Raw genomic sequence first — 19,543 nt, 5'->3', positions numbered from 1 at the left:
ACATTAAAAAAAAAAAAAAAAACCAACATTGTAAACTCTGTTAGTGTGGAACAAATGAGTTATAAAATGACATCTTCTTCTTTTAAAGCCCACGTCCCCTGAAGTTCACTGAAAAGCCTAGACCAGGTGTTCAGATGCTTTGTTCTTCTTTTAGTGTTGGTAAGATAACTTTAGTAATTTTTTTTCTTAGTTTTATGTAGCATTTGTTGAATGACTGCATTATTGCTAACAGTGTTTATCAGATGGATGGAGATGACTTATGCCCATTTCATTAGGTTTAATCCAAGATGTTTATTTAGTTTTTTCCTTGTCTTTTACTCCCCCATGCTACCATTCTTTGATTTTAATGGTAAACAGAGTCAGCTGGTGAAAGGAGGCTTAAGGTGTCCCAATGGGTCCCCTGTGTGAGATATACCAAAACTGTGGTTTTCTTGAACAGGCTGAACTGCAGATTTTTATAGTTTAAGTTTGTTTCCCACTCATTTTTGTGAAATTATTGTACATTTTCTTTTTTTGTATAGTGAACTTGTAATCTTTTTTAGGAGAAGTCCAAGACTTTCTCCCATAAAAGCCTGAAAACTTGAATAAGTCAATTTTGTATTCTGAAGCTAGGTGTAAGTATATGAAAGTTTAGAAAGCAGAGCCCCTTTTGTCAAACATCTTTAGAGTAGCAGAACATATGGTTGCCACAATTAATAAAGTAGTAGGAGATAGTAGTGAACATGTCCAGATAGAATATTTTTTTAATTAAAGTCCCATCTGATGTATGTATGTTTTTTTTGTTTTTTTGTTTTTTTTGTACTGTTTTTTTTTTTTTTTCCCCCAACACCATCAAACAGTTCTCCAGCACTGGCAGGGTGTCCTGCCATTCATTTCTATTCTGATATCTACCTAGAGAACACCGTGAGATCCCACAGGTTAAGGGCTAAGTCCTAAAAGATCCCATTTCCCCCCTTCAGACCAGGTTGTCAACCGGGGTTCTGACTGCCTGGCTAAAGATCAGAGGTCCCTACAACCTCCGTTGTGGATTTGATTATTTTGCTAGAACAGCTCAACAGAACTTAAACATTTTACTAGATTTCCAGCTTATTATAAAAGTATATCATTGAATAACAGCCACACGGATGTTAAAGTGTATGGGCGTTCTCTAGGCATGCTTCTCTTTCCAAATCTTTCCAGGTTCACCAACTTGGAAGCTTTGTGAACCCTGTCCTTTAAGGTTTTTATGGAGGCTCTTGTTACATAGCAACAGTTGATTAAGTCACTGGTGATTGATTCCCCTCCCCTTTTCCCTCCAGAGGTCAGGGGAGCTGGACAGAAAGTGCCAATCTTCTGATCACGTGGTTGGTACTTCTGGCAGTCAGCATTCCCATTCTTAGGTGCACTCTCCAAGAGTCACTTCATTAATATAAACTCTGGTTTGGGCAAAGTGGATTTGTGATGAATATCAAGATACTTGGATCAGTATTGTTGTTTAGGAAGTCCCAAGGGTTTTAGGAGCTCTGTGCCAAACAGGGATGAAGACCAAATACATATATTTTTTATTGTAAATTACAACACCACTTTGCATTATATTTATTTTAAAAGGTCTTTCTTTATACAATGAGTTAGAAAGTGGATCTTTTGAGATAAACTTAGTTTTGGGATAAGAGATCTTGCTTATTAAGTTGACATAGAAATTTGGTTTGTTTGGATATTGGTTAACAAACTGAGTTTTTAAATCTTAACATTTTTTATTTCAGGTGGTATGTTTTTAGCCACAGGTAGTACTGATCATGTTATCAGAATGTATTTTTTGGGTTTTGAAGCACCTGAAAAAATTGCAGAACTTGAAAGCCACACTGTAAGTATTTATGTTATATAATTCTGCAGATTCGTATTGGTACATAGTTAAATATCGCTAACAAAATTGTTACTGTTCTGATTTTAAATGTAGGAGGGATTGCATATAAAGGTAAGGATATTGGGATCCCTGGGTGGCGCAGCGGTTTAGTGCCTGCCTTTGGCCCAGGGCGCGATCCTGGAGACCTGGGATTGGAGCCCGACGTGGGATTCCACGTCGGGCTCCCAGTGCATGGAGCCTGCTTCTCCCTCTGCCTGTGTCTCTGCCTCTCTCTCTCTGTGTGTGTGACTATCATAAAAAAAAAAAAAAAAAAAAAGTAAGGATATTATTGACAACTAAGTATGTGACTGTGCTAATATTTGGTGGTTATTTCAGCCTTACTGTCGAAAGTCTTGATTATGACAGTTTATCTGGGTGGGTTTAGTTTCAAGGGGCCTATTCCCCTTAATCATGCTCATGAAATCAGAATGTTGTTTTATTAATGTATAGTAAGATAGATAACTCAGGATTTCTGGTCAGTGGTCAGGTCATCATTTTTCCTATAGGAAGTTCTATGAAGTTCTTTGATAAACAGATCCAGATCACTTTAAAAGAAAAAAAAATTTTCTATACCTAATCAGTCATCAAAGTGATGCCTTGTTTTCAGCTGCTTTGTTTTCATCACTTTCCACATTTGAATTCTCCTACAGATCTAATTCATTGTAAGTATAGTTGTAAATTTAGAAGGAGGGTTTCCTTATAGTCTCGTTGGGGTCCTTGGTTTTTTTGCTCTTAATGTAGGATACACATGTGAGCAAAGGGGCTCAACACGAGTATGCATTCTTGTTTTAAACGAAATGTGCTTCTAGTTCTAAAATGTTTTCTTTTTGTTGTTTTATTTACGAACAAGAGTGTGATCACTTTTGTGTTTGTTTTTTGTCCCCTTTTAGGATAAAGTTGATAGTATCCAATTTTGTAACAATGGTGATCGGTAAGTGTGTCTGTGAGTGTGTTTTTAGGCAAATACACTGTGCTTCATATTAGTGCAGCTGATACATCACTTTGTATATTGCAGGCAGTTAGTGCTAAGTGTTTAACTGTATGAATGCGTCTGTAGCAGGGAGGGAAATACATGAAGCACATAGGTTTTTAGAATTGTAGCTTCCACTGGCTCCTGTGACCCAAAGGAGCTCCTCTATTAGGTGTAAAGATGATGAAATTCCTAATGTTAGAATAATTAAAAGAAAAAATCTCTTCTAATCAACCACTGTGATGGGTCATGCAACAAAATTGTCACTTAATTACTCCCTCCTGGTCCCTAGTTTCAGGTGCCTTTCCTAAACTGCATTTTTTTAAAAAATAAATTTATTTTTTATTGGTGTTCAGTTTGCCAACACATAGAATAACACCCAGTGCTCATCCCATCAAGTGCCCCTATCAGTGCCCGTCACCCAGTCACCCCCACCCCCTGCCCACTTCCCCTTCCACCACCCCTCATTTGTTTCCCAGAGTTAGGAGTCTCTCATGTTCTGTCTCCCTTTCTGATATTTCCCACTCATTTTTTCTCCTTTCCCCTTTATTCCCTTTCACTATTTTTTATATTCCCCAAATGAATGAGACCATATAATGTTTGTCCTTCTCTGATTGACTTATTTCACTCAGCATAATACCCTCCTAAACTGCAGTTTTTAACGTTTTCCTTTGTTAAAAGATGGATTTATTTTTACATGGTGGCCAGCATGAATTAGTTTAAGTTGAAGCAGCTTACAATGGAGTTTTTGCTCTAACTGATCTTCCTGCACATCTTTGATCCTTCCTATTTTTTTTTCCCCTCCAGATACTACTTGTACATTGTCTTCTCAAAACTCAATTTGTTTGATAAGCTGTCGATTGAGTTTGAAATGTGCTTTAACTCCATAGGGCCAGGCAAATGAGAGCAAACCAGATTTTTTTCCCATTCAGATTTGTTCTAAATCCCTGTCTTTTGAATTAGCACCTGGCAGTCAAGATAGCTACATTTACTGGCAGTCAAGATAGCTACATGAGAAATGCTTTTGCTTGTGATTTTAACTGTAGTTCTTGGTGTCCTGTACATGAGTATAAGATCTTTCTCTGAAATTTTTTAAGGTTCTTAAGTGGTAGCAGAGATGGAACAGCAAGAATTTGGAGATTTGAGCAGTTGGAATGGAGAAGCATTTTATTGGATATGGCAACCAGAGTCTCAGGGTAAGTGGAGATGGTTTGTTGAAGCAGGTGCATAATAATTACTTGGTCCTTCTCTTGGTTGACTGCTTTGTCAGGGGATTGGAGCCACCTTCTATTATGAAGAGCAGTGATCTAAATGAATGGCTACTTCCTGCATATCTGATACATAGATACATAAATCTCATATCCCTAGGAATTTTTCCTTACTGCCTGTCTAGAGTAGTGTCATATCAAAGCTCTTAACAGTTTTTTCTAAGAAATGTTTCACATTCAGTTGTTTGGAAATCCACATGTCTAGTTTATTTTTAATAATTGTAGGGGAAATTAACTCCTATTCTCTGCTGTGACTCAAAGAGCTTTATTTGGTTTTAAAATAAATTTGATCTGCACATTTTTGTGAAATGATCTGTGGTTAGGGAAGTGAGAGAAGAGTGTATACTGGAAATCAGATAATCCTTGCTCACAAACAAATCATCTCTACGATTACTTGAAAATGTTCTGTCTGGATATTCAAAACCATATCAATGTAAGAGTGAATACTCTCAGTCCTTGATTGGTTATAATAATAAAGGTTGTTTTCATTAGAATAATTTGAAATCTCACATTTACCTGTGAACAATTATTAAGCAAAATAGGAACATCATTGTAACAACTTCAGTACAAAAAAAATTCTTTTAAAGATTTTATTTATTTATTCATGAGAGACATAGAGGCAGAGACACAGGTGGAGGGAGAAGCAGACTCCTTACAGGGAACCTGACGTGGGACTTGATCCCTGAACTGGGATTACGCCCTGAGCCAAAGGCAGACGCTCAACTGCTGAGCCACCCCACCCAGGTGTCCAAATACAAAAATTTTTAATGAGACTGGAAACTGCTCAGTTTTCTTGCTGCCATGGAGCGTGCTCTGCCTGTAATTTCCCCCAATGATGGGAATATTCTTTTCTCATTTAAAATTCTACATCTTTCTAATCTTGAGAACCACAGTTTTCTGTATGTAAGAATTGATGGGTGTATTTGTTTTAGGGTTCTAATCTTGAGTGATCAACTTGATGAAATGTAGTATGTCTATTGCTTCAAGGTTATTACACAGATTTTTAGTTTAAAGGGAAGCATGGAGGCTTAGCCTTTACTCTTTTTGCCTCTTTTGTTATGCTTTTCCCTGACCAGTCTGGTTAGAATTATTCTCTTGTCGGTGTTCCATTGGGCTTATATAGATAGGTATTACATGGCACTTATTCCATATTCTTACAGCTGTTTTCCTTAATTAAAATAGGTGTTTATTATATGTTTTTAATTTCTTAAGATGTATTATCTGACTGCAAAAGCAGCTAGGTTTTACCTTCTCTCTGTGTGTTACTATTTTACAGAGATACTTTCCCTATCTTGTTAATTAAGGCTGCAGAATATTGCAGACATTTGAATTCAAGGCCATTCTTGCCAAGAGACCCATAGTAACCATCTATAGGGAAGTGTAAAGAGATGAGTACAGTTTTATTTATAGTTCAACAGATTGAATATCTGTGTGCTAGGCACTTTTCTAGACATTGGAGATGTGAAAATGCATTACCTTCTTTCTGTTGTCCTAAAATTTTCTTGTCATCTTCTCTGGAGAGAGAGATACCAAAATTATTGTTCTTAGGGCTTGGGGTCAGGAGAAGGGAATAATAGAAAAGGAGTAGAGAGAAAAAGCTTTGCTTTTATGATCAGTAGTGGTGTCCTAACATCTGCTTTCATTTAGACTGAATAGTGTTTTCCCTTTCCTTTCCTTTCCTTTCCTTTTTTTTTTTTTTTTTTTTTTAAGATTTTACTTATTTAGATACAAGCAGGAGAAGAAGGGGTGGGGGGCGGGGGCAGATAGCATCTCGAGCAGACTCCATGTTCAGTGCAGAGCTTGACATGGTGCTTGATCCCAGGACCCTGAGATTATGACCTGAGCCAAAATCAACAGCCAGATACTTAACCAGCTGAGCCACCCAGGTGCCCCTGAACTGTTTCTTAATCATCCCCTTCTCGTCCCAGTTTTGTCATAATCTGTTCATAGATATCTGTTATGGGTCAGATGTACATTAGATATATGATCATGTATGGACATGAACTGGATCACTTCAGTTATTTTTGTACTGATTGTACTTTTCAAATGAATTTACACATTGTGTATGTTTTCCTTAGGGACTTATCTTTGGAAGAGGAAAGGTTTATGAAACCCAAAGTCACAATGATTGCTTGGAATCAGAATGATAGCATTGTTGTCACAGCTGTGAATGATCATGTCCTTAAAGTGTGGAATTCTTACACAGGACAACTGCTTCATAACTTATTGGTAGGTTTTTTTTTTTTTTTTTTTTTTTGGTTTTTATATAATGTAACAAATCAAGATTTTTTTTGGAACTATAATTTGATTTTTGAAGCTATAAAATAATACGTTAAAAGTTTTGTCCACTGATTATCAAATGAGTAGAAATTTATAGATACACTAATGTTCAAATCACTTTCATTAGTATATTTTTAAAAGTCCTTACACGTTATGACAATATGGGTTTTTAATTTCAAACTTAATGGCTTGCAAACCCTCTTTAACTATATGACTTTGTTGAATAAAGGGACATGCTGATGAAGTATTTGTTTTGGAGACACATCCCTTTGATTCCAGAATTATGTTATCTGCAGGACATGATGGCAGCATATTTATATGGGATATTACAAAAGGCACCAAGGTGAAACATTATTTTAATATGGTAAGTGAAGTGTATCTTAATGTATGCTTGCATTGGTTTCAAGTATTCGGATTATGAAGTTTAGCCAGAAACTGGCAGTTTATATAGGAATCAGGATACGTGAGGCCTAATAAATATCTGCCAGACATACATGTATAGATACTCATGAAATTCTCTCTGTAACTGAGTCACACTAGGGAAGGAATTTCAAGTGATTTATTTAGCCCTCTGTATGTATGTGAATGTGTTTGAATTTGTTTAAATTAGCAAAATCATGGTTATTATACATATTTTCACTAAATTTATTGAAATATTTGGTAATAAAACAATCTTGAGTAAAATCGTCTGGGAATCAAAAACATCATTGGGTTTTTCCAGCCAAACACATGTAATACTCTAGAACCGAATTAGGATCCTATTGCATATTTTAAAAAATTTCTCATATATAATCACAAGCTTGTCACCAAAATCAGCAAATTTAACATTGTTAAAATAGCATTATATTATCCAGCTTTATATTTAAATTCTGTCAATTGTTCTCGTAATATCCTTTTAGTTATATTTGGCCCTTTGAGCAGTATTTAATTAAGGATCAAGCATTATATTCGTTGACTTTATATTTCTAGGTTTCTTTAATCTTCAGCAATCCTTTTTTTTCTATTTCTCACCTTCTAACTTTTTTGAGGAGTGCAGACAAATAATGTTACAGAATAAATATCTATTTTGTCTGCTGTTTTTTTTTTTGTCTGCTTTTTTTTCATGATTTGATTGTTACACCTTTTTTTGCTGCTGATTATTTTAATTTTTTATAACTACTTATTTTTAGAGAGTGAGAGTAGGGTGGGGAGGGCCAGAGAGAAAGAGAATCTCAGTCTGGCTCCATGCCCAGTGCAGAGCCAGACTCGGGGCTGGGTCTACATGACATCATGATCTGAGCTGAAATCAAGAGTCGAACACTTAACTGACTGAGCCACCCAGGGTGCCCTGATGGTGATAAATTTAAATATTTGGTAAGGTGGTATTTGCCAGGTTTCCTCAAAATAAAATAGTTGTTTTTCCTCTTTGTAACTTTTTTCCCCCCTCTTTGTAACTATTAATTTTTTCATGAGGTATTTTGAGCTCTGTAAATGTCCTATTCCTCATTCAACTTTCACAGTATCCACTGAAGATTTTTAATGGCATCATTCTTTCCATATTTATTATTGGCATTCTCACACAGTTTTGTAATCTTTTTTTCATTTTATGTGAAGAATATTTTCCAGAATCTGAAATATATTTTTAAAAAATTGCAATTACATTTTTGACTGAAAATTCACCCTTTCTCAGGTTATATGGTTAACCTACTGTTGAGTGTTTAAATGATTTCTGAAGTATGCACAGTGACATCACTTTGAATATCCAGGTACATGGATGGCTATCTATGTAGGTCTGTGATTATTTCCTTAAGTTAAATTCTGAGGGGAGTTACTGTATAAAAGAGTTTTTGTGTTGTCAAGACTATTGCTTGATATACATATGAGATGTTTTGTAAAATTACTGTAAAGTTTATTTTGTTCCAGTTCAAAGTGTAATTCATTTTAGAGGAAGTCTAATAGTAGGGTGTAGAGATGAGTGGTTCTTAGACCTTTGAATGAAGGCTCTCTGAGTCCATGTGTTCCATGTTTCTTTTTTTTTTTTAACCTTAAATTTTTTATTGCAGCATGCTTATTTTGGACAATTCTTGACAAACAGTTCAAAATGCAGTATTTATTACCATAAAATGCACTAAAATAACTCAAAAAACATTGCTTAATTGCACATGTGTAATTATGCATCTCAGAAAGTTGCATCTCTGGGTTTAAATTATTGGAAAAATAAGTCTTTTTCAGCAATTTTTCTATGGTTTTAAATTTTATAGGTATCTCCATTTTTTTATTCTTTAAAACTCTTTAAGAACATTACATCCTCAATTTAACTTATCAAAATAGAAAACTACATTAATTCAGGCTTTCAAAAGAATATAACCTAAACAACTTCTGAGCCAAAGCAGATTCAAGTGTACAATGATGATCTTGCTTCCAGTGAGACATACAAACTTTGCTGCATATACTGGGTTCTTTTTCAACTTCTTTTATTTTTTTTTTTTTTAATTTTTATTTTATTATTTTTATGATAGCCACACACAGAGAGAGAGAGAGAGAGGCAGAGACACAGGCAGAGGGAGAAGCAGGCTCCATGCACCGGGAGCCCGACGTGGGATTTGATCCCGGGTCTCCAGGATCGTGCCCTGGGCCAAAGGCAGGCGCCAAACCGCTGCGCCACCCAGGGATCCCCCAACTTCTTTTATTTTTAAAAAAGATTTTGAAATTTATTTGAGAGAGCATGTGAGCAGAGGCAAGGGGAAGAGAGAGAAGGAGAACTTTTAAGCAGATTCCCACTGAATGCAGAGCCACATGTGAGGCTTGATGTAAGGTTCGATCTCATGACCCTGAGGTCATGACCTGAGCTGAAATCAGGAGTTGGATGTGCCACACAGGCACCTGGACTGAGTTCTTCTTACCTTTATGGCTCAGCTGAGAGACTCCCAATTTTCTGTTAGACAGATTTACATAGGGTTATAAATTACCACCATTATGTTATTATATTAAATACATAATAACCTTCAGTGTGACATTGAATTGTTGCACAAGCACAGTTGTACATTGCATTTTGTCAGGAATCACTGTGGAGGACTCTTTATAGGGAGAAACCCAAGTCTGGCTTGCTCTGCAAGAGCCTACTCAGGAAAACTTCCTTCTCTGCAGGTACCTTAGCAGAACTTTTGGTGCACTTAGGTGCACATGTATGACAGGAGATTAGCTGCCACCATCTTTGACTTGCCAGAGAAGGGCAGTTGCCTCTACTTTACCTGGACTGGAGGTTCCAGGCCAGGGGTGTGAAGTGGTGCCAGGGTACAAGTAGGGTAGTAGGGTTGTAGTGAAGGTGGCGTCTCAAAGGACTGTGTGGGTGAATTGGTGTTCCTTTGTTTTAACAAAAAATTGTAAGAAAATTATTAATTCCGTTTATTCCTTTTTATGTTATGAGAGAACCCAAATTTGTATACATATTATGTGTACGTGGAATAGGGTAGTGCCTTAATTATCCCAGTAACTAAATTTTTATGTTTGTTTTTTTTTTTTTAATTTTTATTTATTTATGATAGTCACACACACACAGAAAGAGAGAGAGGCAGAGACACAGGCAGAGGGAGAAGCAGGCTCCATGCACCGGAAGCCCGACATGGGATTCGAGCCGGGGTCTCCAGGATCGTGCCCTGGGCCAAAGGCAGGCGCCAAACCGCTGCGCCACCCAGGGATCCCTAAATTTTTATGTTTGTTAATCAGTACACATTTATGTGTGGTATAGTGGTAGTGGATTGTTGATTTTTAAGCAATATTTGGGCATGGGGTGAGTTTGTTTTGGCAGTTAGTGAGTTGGGTGATTGATTTTCCATCACTGATCAGACTTGCCCTAAAGTTCAGTTATTGGAGAGTTACAGGCTTAGACAACAAGCTGTTAATGAAACAATTCATTTATCTATAAATTGGTAGTGCTAAACTAATGTAATTTCAGTTGAAGAGCAAGAATAAAAGTTGAAAAGCAGTCTATTAAGGCAACATTCATGCTGTAATTGGAGCATCCTTCCTAAACCTGTGGTAGCTTGAAATAAGGTAGGTGTAGGCATTTCCATGTGCTCTCTTGTGACTTGGCAGCATTCCTACTTTTGCATGGTGGTCAGTCATCTTAGTGGAAAGTTTAAATTCTAGAAAAGTACTGATTTTCGTTCACGAATACCACACTTTGTTGATCTTGAGTCATTTATCTTGTTTATGAAATTGTCATTCATTTCTAAGAAGTAAAGGAAGACTTTACTTTGTATTGGCTTATGATCTTTCATCCTATGATTTTGAGAAATCATTCTTAGACTAGCTATCAAGCCCCGCATTGAACATCTTGGGAAAAAAAAAAGTGACGTACCTGTAGCAGGTAATTGACATGAAAACGGTTGATAAAGCAAACGCACTTGTGTAGAATTGGTTATAACTTTTTTCCTCTGTGTTTCCTAGATTGAAGGGCAAGGACATGGAGCTGTCTTTGACTGTAAGTTTTCACAGGATGGACAGCATTTTGCCTGTACAGATTCTCATGGACACCTTCTGATATTTGGTTTTGGATGCAGCAAGCCATATGAAAAGGTCTTTTTTTTTTCTTTTGTAATATTTTAACCACTTCAAAAAAATTGTAATTCTAGTGTAGTTAACATACAGTGTTATGTTAGCCTCATGTGTACAATATAGTGATTCTACAATTCTGTATATTACTCAGTGCTCGTCAAGAGAAATGTACTCTTAATTCCATTCACCTATTTCACCCATCTCCCTGCCCACCTCCCCTCTGGTAACCATCTATTTTTTATATTAAAAGTTTGTTTTTTGGTTTGTCTGTAAAAGGTTATTCTTAATACTTTTTTATAATGTTTTTTAAGTAGTTATTTATAAGTAGTTATTAAGGATGTTTTGGGGAAAAAAGATGTTTTGAAAATATGTTAGGTGTATTGAATTAGTTTCTTTTTCAAATTATACATAGCTACTTAATATTTGTATTCTTTAACCTTTATAAACCTCAAAATGTCTATCTGTAAACTTTTTTCAGATTCCTGATCAGATGTTCTTCCATACTGACTATCGACCACTGATTAGAGATTCTAATAATTATGTCTTAGATGAGCAAACTCAGCAGGCTCCTCACCTTATGCCTCCACCATTCTTGGTAGATGTAGATGGAAATCCTCATCCAACTAAGTATCAGAGATTAGTACCAGGCCGAGAAAATTCTGCAGATGAACATTTGGTTCCACAGCTAGGCTATGTGGCAACAAGTAAGTGTAAAGTTTTTTTTTTTTTTAAATTTTTATTTGAAAAATGTAAAATATACAGAACTCACGAACTTCTAGATCACCAGTAATAGTTTGCAATATTTGTTTTGTCATTCTATCTCTAGATACATACAATTATTTTTAAGCACCTAAGTTCTGGACTGCATGTGTGTTCATTTATCCCTAGATAACTTCAATATGTATTTTCTAAGAACAAAGGTATTCTCTTATGTAACCATAAATAGTTACCAAATAGGGCATTTAACACTGATGTAATACTGTTATGAAATCTATAGTCTGCAATCAAATGTTGTCTGTTCTTCTAATGCCTGTTAAAGCTTTTATTGTTCTCCCCTGATGTGGATCTCAATTTGGGACTGCACATTAAAGTTAATTGTCATTGGTGAAGTTCAGGTTGTACTTTTTTTTTAAGTTTAAGTAATCTCTACACTCAATGTGGGGCTCAAACTCATTACTTTTAAGATGAAGAATCTGAGCCACCCAGGTGCCCCCAGGTTGTACATTTTTTGATAGAATACAGTGTGTTAATGATGATGTAGCTTACCTGCAGCATCACATCAGGATGCTTATGATTGTGTTTTATACAAATATGATGTTATTGAAAAAATTTGGTTAAGGTGGTGCCTGCCAAGTTTCTGCACCATAGAGTTATTTTTCTCTTTGTAATTAGTAAAACATTTGTGGGGAGATACAACTTTACCTAAAAGTTTTAGAGTCCACTGATGATTTTTGCTAGATTCAGTTGTTCCAAAGATTGCAGCAAAATGGTTGTTTTCTAATTCTGTCATCATTGCATTTGCATTTTATTAGTCTGCCTTTTATATGTTTAGACAGTCCATTAAATTTTAATATGGACTTAGGGGTGGTTATATAATGGGTTATAATCCATAATGGTTATTATTTTGTTGCTAATACTGTTTTTAGATTTGAGCGTGAGAATCTTTTCAGGCTGAGAGTTCTCTTTACTGCGTCCCTTGAACGTTTCCTTACTTTCTGGCACAAGTTGTTTGAGTCCTGTCTTGTACTTTGCCTGCCCTAGTCAGGGGCAGAGGTTTGGTTTTGTTTTGTTTTTGTATTTGTTCCCAGCAGTGCAGTGTTTCTCTGTACAGATGTTATTAAGCAAAGAAAAAATGCTTCTGTTTTGTTTGGATGAGGTTTGTTTTACTAAAAGTTAATCACCCGGCAGCCCGGGTGGTTCAGTGGTTTAGGCAGCCTTCAGCCCAGGGCATGATCCTGGAGACCCAGGATCGAGTCCCGCTTTGGGCTCCCTGCATGGAGCCTGCTTCTCCCTTTGCCTGTGTCTCTGCCCCTCTCTCTCTCTGTGTCTCTCATGAATACATAAAATCTTAAAAAAAAGTTAATCACCAGTTATATTTGAGGCTAAAACTTGATGTGTAAATCACTATATGTTTACTGTTTCAATTACATATTTTCTATTAGTTTAAGGTATAGTTTACATAAAACAAAATTCACCAAATTTAAGTTTTACAAGTCAAATTAGTTTGGCAGATGTTGAATAGTCATGTAACTACCACCATCAAGGTACAAAATGTTTCTAATACCCTCAAAAGTTCTTCTGGCTTTCTTGGAATGACTGTTCTATTTTGTCACTTTAATTTTGTATTTTTGAGGAACTTTGTATAAGTCGAATTGTACAATACTAAATCTTCTGTTTGGCTTCTTTAACTTAGCATGCTGCTTTTGAGATTCATTTTTGTTCTTGCACAGATCAGGTATTTGTTCCTGTTTGTTAATAGAGTACTGTTGTATGCATATACTGTCATTTATTCATTCAGTAACAGTTGAAGGGCATTTGGCTTTTTTCCATTTTGGGGTTCTTCTTGGGAGTGCTGAAGTACCAAACTAACAACTGGGTTTATCTTAGGTCTTTCTTTGATTTTATTAATTTTTGCTTTATGTATTTTAAAGTTCTGTTATTAGGTGCAGACACATTTCAGATTGTTCTCTTGGTGAATTCTTTTATCGTTATGAATTGTTCCTTTTTTCCCCTAGTAGCATTTCTTCTTTTGAAGACTATTTTTTTTGTTTTCATATTAAAATACTAATCCAGCCAATTTTCTTTAGTATTGTCATGGTGTATCGTTTCAGTTTTTTTTTTTTTTTTTTTAAGATTTTATTTATTGATGAGAGACAGAGGCAGAGGGGAGAAGCAGGCTCCATGCAGGAAGCCTGATGTGGGACTCGATCCCGGGACTCCAGGATCACACCCTGGGCCGAAGGCAGGCGCCAAACCGCTGAGCCACCCAGGGATCCCCTCTTTTCAGTTTTTATAACCAATTTATGTCTTTATATTCAAACAGATTTCTTGGGACACCTGGGTGACTCAGTGGTAGAGTGTCTGCCTTCAGCTCAGAGCGTGATCTGGGGTCCTGGGATTGAGTCTCATGTTGGGTTCTCCACGGAGAGCCTGCTTCTCCCTCTGCTTGTGTCTTTCCCTCTCTCTGTATGTCTCATGAATAAATAAATAAAATCTTAAAAAAAAAACAAACGGATTTCTTATAGGCACCAATCCAATTTGAACCTGCCTGTTAATTGGAAAATGTAGGCCTTTTACATTTAATAAAATTATTAGTATGGTCAGGGTTAATTTTCTACCATTTTGCTATTTTTTTCTCTTTATCCTTTCTATTCTTTGTGCCTTTTGTTTTTTTCCTGCCTTGTTTGAAATTGATTACTTTTTAGTATTTCATACTATCTCCACTAATATCTTACTAATGATACCTGTTTGTCTTAGTTACTTTTAATGGTTGCTGTTGGACAGGAATTGTTGAGTGTGGTTTGCAGACCTGTGGTTTTATCCATGATCTTTTTTATGAGGCCTTCAAAGTTGCAACGATTTCATAATAATATTTACCTTTTTGATTGTGTTGACAATTGCACTGATGGTACGGAATCAGCAGTGGGTAAAACATCTGGCACCAGACCATGAACAGTCATTGTATTTTTCATTGCCTTAAACACACATTTTTAACTCTTCTGAGTTTAAGATTGGAAGTATGCATAGAACAAATCTTCTATATATTCTGAAGTTTCTCTTTCCAGCTGGTGGGAACATGGACTATTTTTAGCTCTGTGAGAGCTCTGGGAATTTTTTGGGATACTGCCTTTTCATGTTTTTTCCACCTGCAGGGTGGAGTTTTACCCAGTGTGTGCATGTATCATTATTTAGTCAAAGGATCAGTTCAGCATCACTGTGTATCTCTGAACTTTCCATGCAATTCACTCTTCTCTGATGTTCAGCCCTGCATATTCTAGGCTTCCCTGCTGCTCCCAAGCTCTGACCTCTGTCTCCTCAACTCATTGAAACCTCTGGATGCTCTTTGGGTTTCCTCTCCTTATTTTGCAGCCTGGAAAGTGCCTCCAACTGTTACCTGGGGCAATCAGAAGGCTAGACTCTGTTATTGGTCTTCCCTCAGGGATTACAGTGCTCTGTATCTGTTGTCCAGTGCCTGAAAACCAGGGTTATATATATATTTTATGCATGCATATAATTTTTCCAGGGTTGTGGTAGTTTATGGTGGGGAGGGCAGTTCCTATAGTACTTAAATCTTCATGGGTAGAACCCCACTTTATTTTTATTTTAACATTTTATTTCCGAGGCAGAATGAGAGAGAAAAGACTCCCAGTTGAGCAGGGAGCCCAACTTGGACCCATCTCAGGACCCTGGGATCATAACGTGAGCCAAAGGGCAGATGCTTAACTGACTGAGCCGCTTGGGAACCCATAGAACCCAAGTTTAATATTTCAGTATTTGGATAGCATTATGCCAACTCGTTCTGATGATATTTGCCATGTTACATTAAGTGTTTTGTGCTATGAATGAAAAGTTCTATGTTCTGTAGACCTCGGGTTTTTACAGGGAGAGGGAGAGGACCAGGAGTCATCTTTTCTGTTGTTTTCCCTTTCATTCCATGTGGTGGTCTTAGGAATCTTTTACCATTCCCTGTTCTAATTAAAATCTTCTTATCATTTTAGATTTGGGCTCCACTTTTTGCTTTCTTAGCTCATTTTTTGAAAATATAGAAACAGTGATTTTAAGATACAGAATTAGGACATTTAGCTCTTGTAAGTTCTTCATTGATGGTCATGGTGAAATGGAGATGTTATCCATGAGATACAAGGGAATTTAATTCAGATAGTAGGATGCAAGTATTTTTTTTTTTTCCTGAAATCGTATATGACATTTTTTAGTTTCTGGATCTGTTACCGTAGAGACTAGGTTACATTTTTCATTCTTTTTGCAAATACCCTATTAATTTCAATCTGTTAGGGTTCTACTTATAAGTGGGTGGGGGCTTGGTCTGTATTCTGTTCAAAGAAGATTGATTTTATGTGGGAGGATATGTTAGTGTTTAGATAAATTTCCAGACCCCACAACCATCTAACACTTTCTATCCATTAATACTAACTGAACTTGTTAGTTGAAAAATAAAGAAGCAAAGTGACTTTTTAAAAATTCTGATTTTGTACTTGAAGAATTATGGGTACTGGCTATGCTAAAAGCATACCTAAGGGATAGAGGAACTTAAGCTTAGAGGGCGAGGCATGTGTAGCTTCTCCCTCCCTCCCTCTACTGCACCTGCTTTCAGGAGCTACAGCCATAGTTTGTTGAAGAGTATTACTCTCTTAAGAAATTAAAAAAAAAAAAAAAGAGAGCAGAGAAGAAACGCCACTCTTTTTTTGTACATCAGAAATAACACACATTGTTACTCTGGTCTTGTCGGAGACCTCAGGAAATCAGAGTTGAATGAAGTATGTCTTATATAAGTTTGAGGGGACTGTTAGTGTGTAACAGTAAAATGAAGCTTCCGCTGAAACTTCCATGAAACTTCCACATGTTTCCACATGCTTACTTCAGGGGTTTAGGGTTCGAGAGTTTTCCTATTTGTGTTTATTATGATTTTGAATTTACAGGTGACGGAGAGGTGATTGAACAGATTATAAGCCTACAAACCAATGATAATGGTGAACGAAGCCCAGAGTCCAGTGTTCTTGATGGAATGATAAGACAGTTGCAGCAGCAGCAGGATCAGAGAATGGGGGCAGATCAGGATACTCTTCCCAGTGGACTTCCAAGTGGAGAAGAAACACCTCGAAGAGGTAAGATGTATGAGAAATATCTTGTCTTAATAAGGCTGAACTGAGAGTAAATGAAGTAACTGTCAGTTATGTGCAGTAAAAAATTTGAAGTGTATTTTTACCACTTCAGTAGTCTGAGGGTAATTTCATGAGGTGTGAAGTTGGTGTGCTAGTAAACGAACGTTTGATTTTCAAGTACCTAGAGAGGCTGTAAAACCTTTTTTTGCTCTATGATAAAAGTATTTATAAAATTGTATTAAATGAGTAAAGAACAAAGTGTGTTTGAATGTTTAAGGAAAACTACAATTCTAGGTTTCCCTTTAAACATTTTTAATTAAAAAATATTAGTTGGTTAGAGTGCTAAATGTTTCTTACGGAATCAGAAGGCTTGAATGAATTTTCAGGATGAAGTTCCTGATCCTGGAATGTAGTATTCATTACATTCGTAGTGGAGATAATGTAGAGGAGCAGACAGTGGTTAAACAGATGGAAACTCAACGGGGGAAGATGAATGCTGTGGAAGGTTAGGGAAGCCGTGATCCCTGCCATGTCATGCTGCACTGGTACTCCCAGAATTTTTTGTCATCCTACAAGCATGGATATAGCCCATAGTTTCTGTTACACTAATAGGAGGAGCCACTTCATCCAATGTTTTAAGAAAACAAGCACTTTACCTGGGATATCTGCTGCCACTTTGGGGTCCATAATTCATCCTGCTGACTTGCAGTCATGGGAGGCTGCCGTGCCTCCTTTGCCCCCCCAGATTAGCTCTGCACAGGCTGGGTTCCTGGGGTCTGCGTTGCCCGTCCTTCACTCTCTCAGCTCCAATTCAGGAGCTTGCCAGCATTTCCCTGTCGCATTTTGTGAAGTTTTAATATCCACTTTGGGAGCTTGCCTGCCCCAGTGGCACAGATTATCTCTTAAAGTCACAAGTAATGTTGGTGTTTTAGCTCTTATTATGAAGCAACCATAGTTTGAGGAGACTATCTGCAATGCTAATTTTTCCAAAAAGAGGTGTTTTTAGTGTGCAGTTTTGAGGAAGGCAAGACCTTTAGGATTGCAAATAATAGCAGTATAATAGAAAATATCTGTACTTTAAAAGATTTCAGGAAGTCTAGTAAAAATGGAAGTTGAAGTTAAAAGGTGTCCTGTATTTTTTTTTTTTAATTTTTATTTATTTATGATAGTCACAGAGAGAGAAAGAGAGAGAGGCAGAGACACAGGCAGAGGGAGAAGCAGGCTCCATGCACCGGGAGCCCGATGTGGGATTCGATCCCGGGTCTCCAGGATCGCGCCCTGGGCCAAAGGCAGGCACCAAACCGCTGCGCCACCCAGGGATCCCAGTGTCCTGTATTTTGATCTCAGTTACATTATGATTCTTTTTTACAGAATTGTTTTGATTGGTATTTTTGTTTTTTGTAGCTTATTAGGAGGAATGTATATTCCTATTACATGTTCAATGCATATTTGTTTTGGAATCAGTTTTGACAATTTTTCTTTAGGTTTTAGAAGGCTGAGCTTAGACATCCAGTCCCCTCCAAACATTGGTCTGCGTCGCAGTGGACAAGTTGAAGGTGTTCGTCAGATGCATCAAAATGCTCCACGTAGTCAGATTGCTACAGAACGTGACCTGCAGGCTTGGAAACGAAGAGTGGTTGTACCAGAGGTACCACTAGGCATATTTAGGTTTGTTTTAGGATATCTATTAATATTGTTTCTTTTTACAAAAATATATCTATATGGTTATTTTATGCATTTTTTACTCCATTAGTGGTATAAATAATCATATAAATATATTTTAGTAATGGGTTGGAATCTTTTAATTGTGGTAGGAAAATGTCGAAATTGTTCTCTAAGTTTTTACTATGGTAAATTTTTTCTTAACCATTCTTGTTCCATCTTTACAAATACCTGCTTTTCTCCCTTCAGTGTTATTTTGAAGTAAATCCCAGGTGTATCATTTTGTTCATAAATATGTCTGTGTAATTCTAAAAGATAAGAAATTTTCAATATTACAAACAGTCCTCTAATTTTATCATAACCTTAAAAAAATAATTCAGTAGAATCAAATACTCAGTCTGTGTTTAAATTTCCAATTGTTTCATGGCGTGTTTTCAGTTCTTTGCAAGACCATTTAAGTTACTTTGTGAAAAGGTACATAATATGTGTTGTCTTTTCATGAGGCAAGCAGGCGTTAGTGCTCACTGGCTGGGTCCATTAACTCATTAGGAGCCATGAAACAGTGATTGCTCAACTCTGAAGTCTTCATTTGTTACAGTGGGTGCTTCTAAAAAAGAAATTTACCCAAATGTACTCTTCACCTAGTGGTAAAGTTTGTATCAAAAAGACAAGATAGATGCTTATCTTGCTTTATTCACCTTCAAAATGAAGATTTACTCCCTTCCACCCCCAGTGACGACCAGTTTGTGTTTGTGTTCTTCACTGTGTAAATCACACTGCCATGATTTAGCTTCTTTCTAATATCCTTACTGATTTTTAAGTTTTTCCGTCTCTGACCAGGAAGAGCCACTTGGAGGTGCCTCCTGAATCCTTTTGAAATGACAGGTAGTATCCTTCTATAGCGTCCCTGTTATCAGGCGGCATGGCAAGGAGTTACAAGTTTATCTTCTAAATTTCTCATCCTGGATGTGGAATCATTCTTTTCTTTTAAGCAGCCTAGTTTTAAAGTGGGAAATATTTCACAGTTATAGTCTGGGCAGTAGGGTCTTCTTGCTACTGAGTTGTAACCTGATTTTTGAGGTAATGAAAGACAGGTAGCGAATGT

General features: G+C 36.7%; 1 protein-coding gene across 3 annotated transcripts in view; it reads left to right on the top strand.

Annotated features, from left to right (window-relative positions):
* Positions 1–19,543, top strand: part of BRWD1 (bromodomain and WD repeat domain containing 1) — a 121,880-nt gene that overhangs the window by 39,565 nt on the left and 62,772 nt on the right. For all 3 annotated transcript variants that reach the window (XM_055313324.1, XM_055313323.1, XM_055313322.1), the window contains exons 10-19: positions 89–159; positions 1,743–1,843; positions 2,773–2,813; positions 3,950–4,048; positions 6,199–6,349; positions 6,630–6,764; positions 10,829–10,957; positions 11,415–11,640; positions 16,594–16,779; positions 18,261–18,444. In XM_055313324.1, coding sequence (XP_055169299.1) covers positions 89–159; positions 1,743–1,843; positions 2,773–2,813; positions 3,950–4,048; positions 6,199–6,349; positions 6,630–6,764; positions 10,829–10,957; positions 11,415–11,640; positions 16,594–16,779; positions 18,261–18,444 — 1,323 coding nt within the window. The remainder of the gene's footprint in view (positions 1–88; positions 160–1,742; positions 1,844–2,772; positions 2,814–3,949; positions 4,049–6,198; positions 6,350–6,629; positions 6,765–10,828; positions 10,958–11,414; positions 11,641–16,593; positions 16,780–18,260; positions 18,445–19,543) is intronic.

This window comes from Nyctereutes procyonoides, unplaced genomic scaffold, assembly GCF_905146905.1.
Source record: "Nyctereutes procyonoides isolate TBG_1078 unplaced genomic scaffold, NYPRO_anot_genome, whole genome shotgun sequence".
In the NCBI taxonomy this organism is placed as follows: domain Eukaryota; kingdom Metazoa; phylum Chordata; class Mammalia; order Carnivora; family Canidae; genus Nyctereutes; species Nyctereutes procyonoides.
Note: the sequence above shows the minus strand (reverse complement) of the source record. Positions and strands in the feature narration are given on the sequence as shown.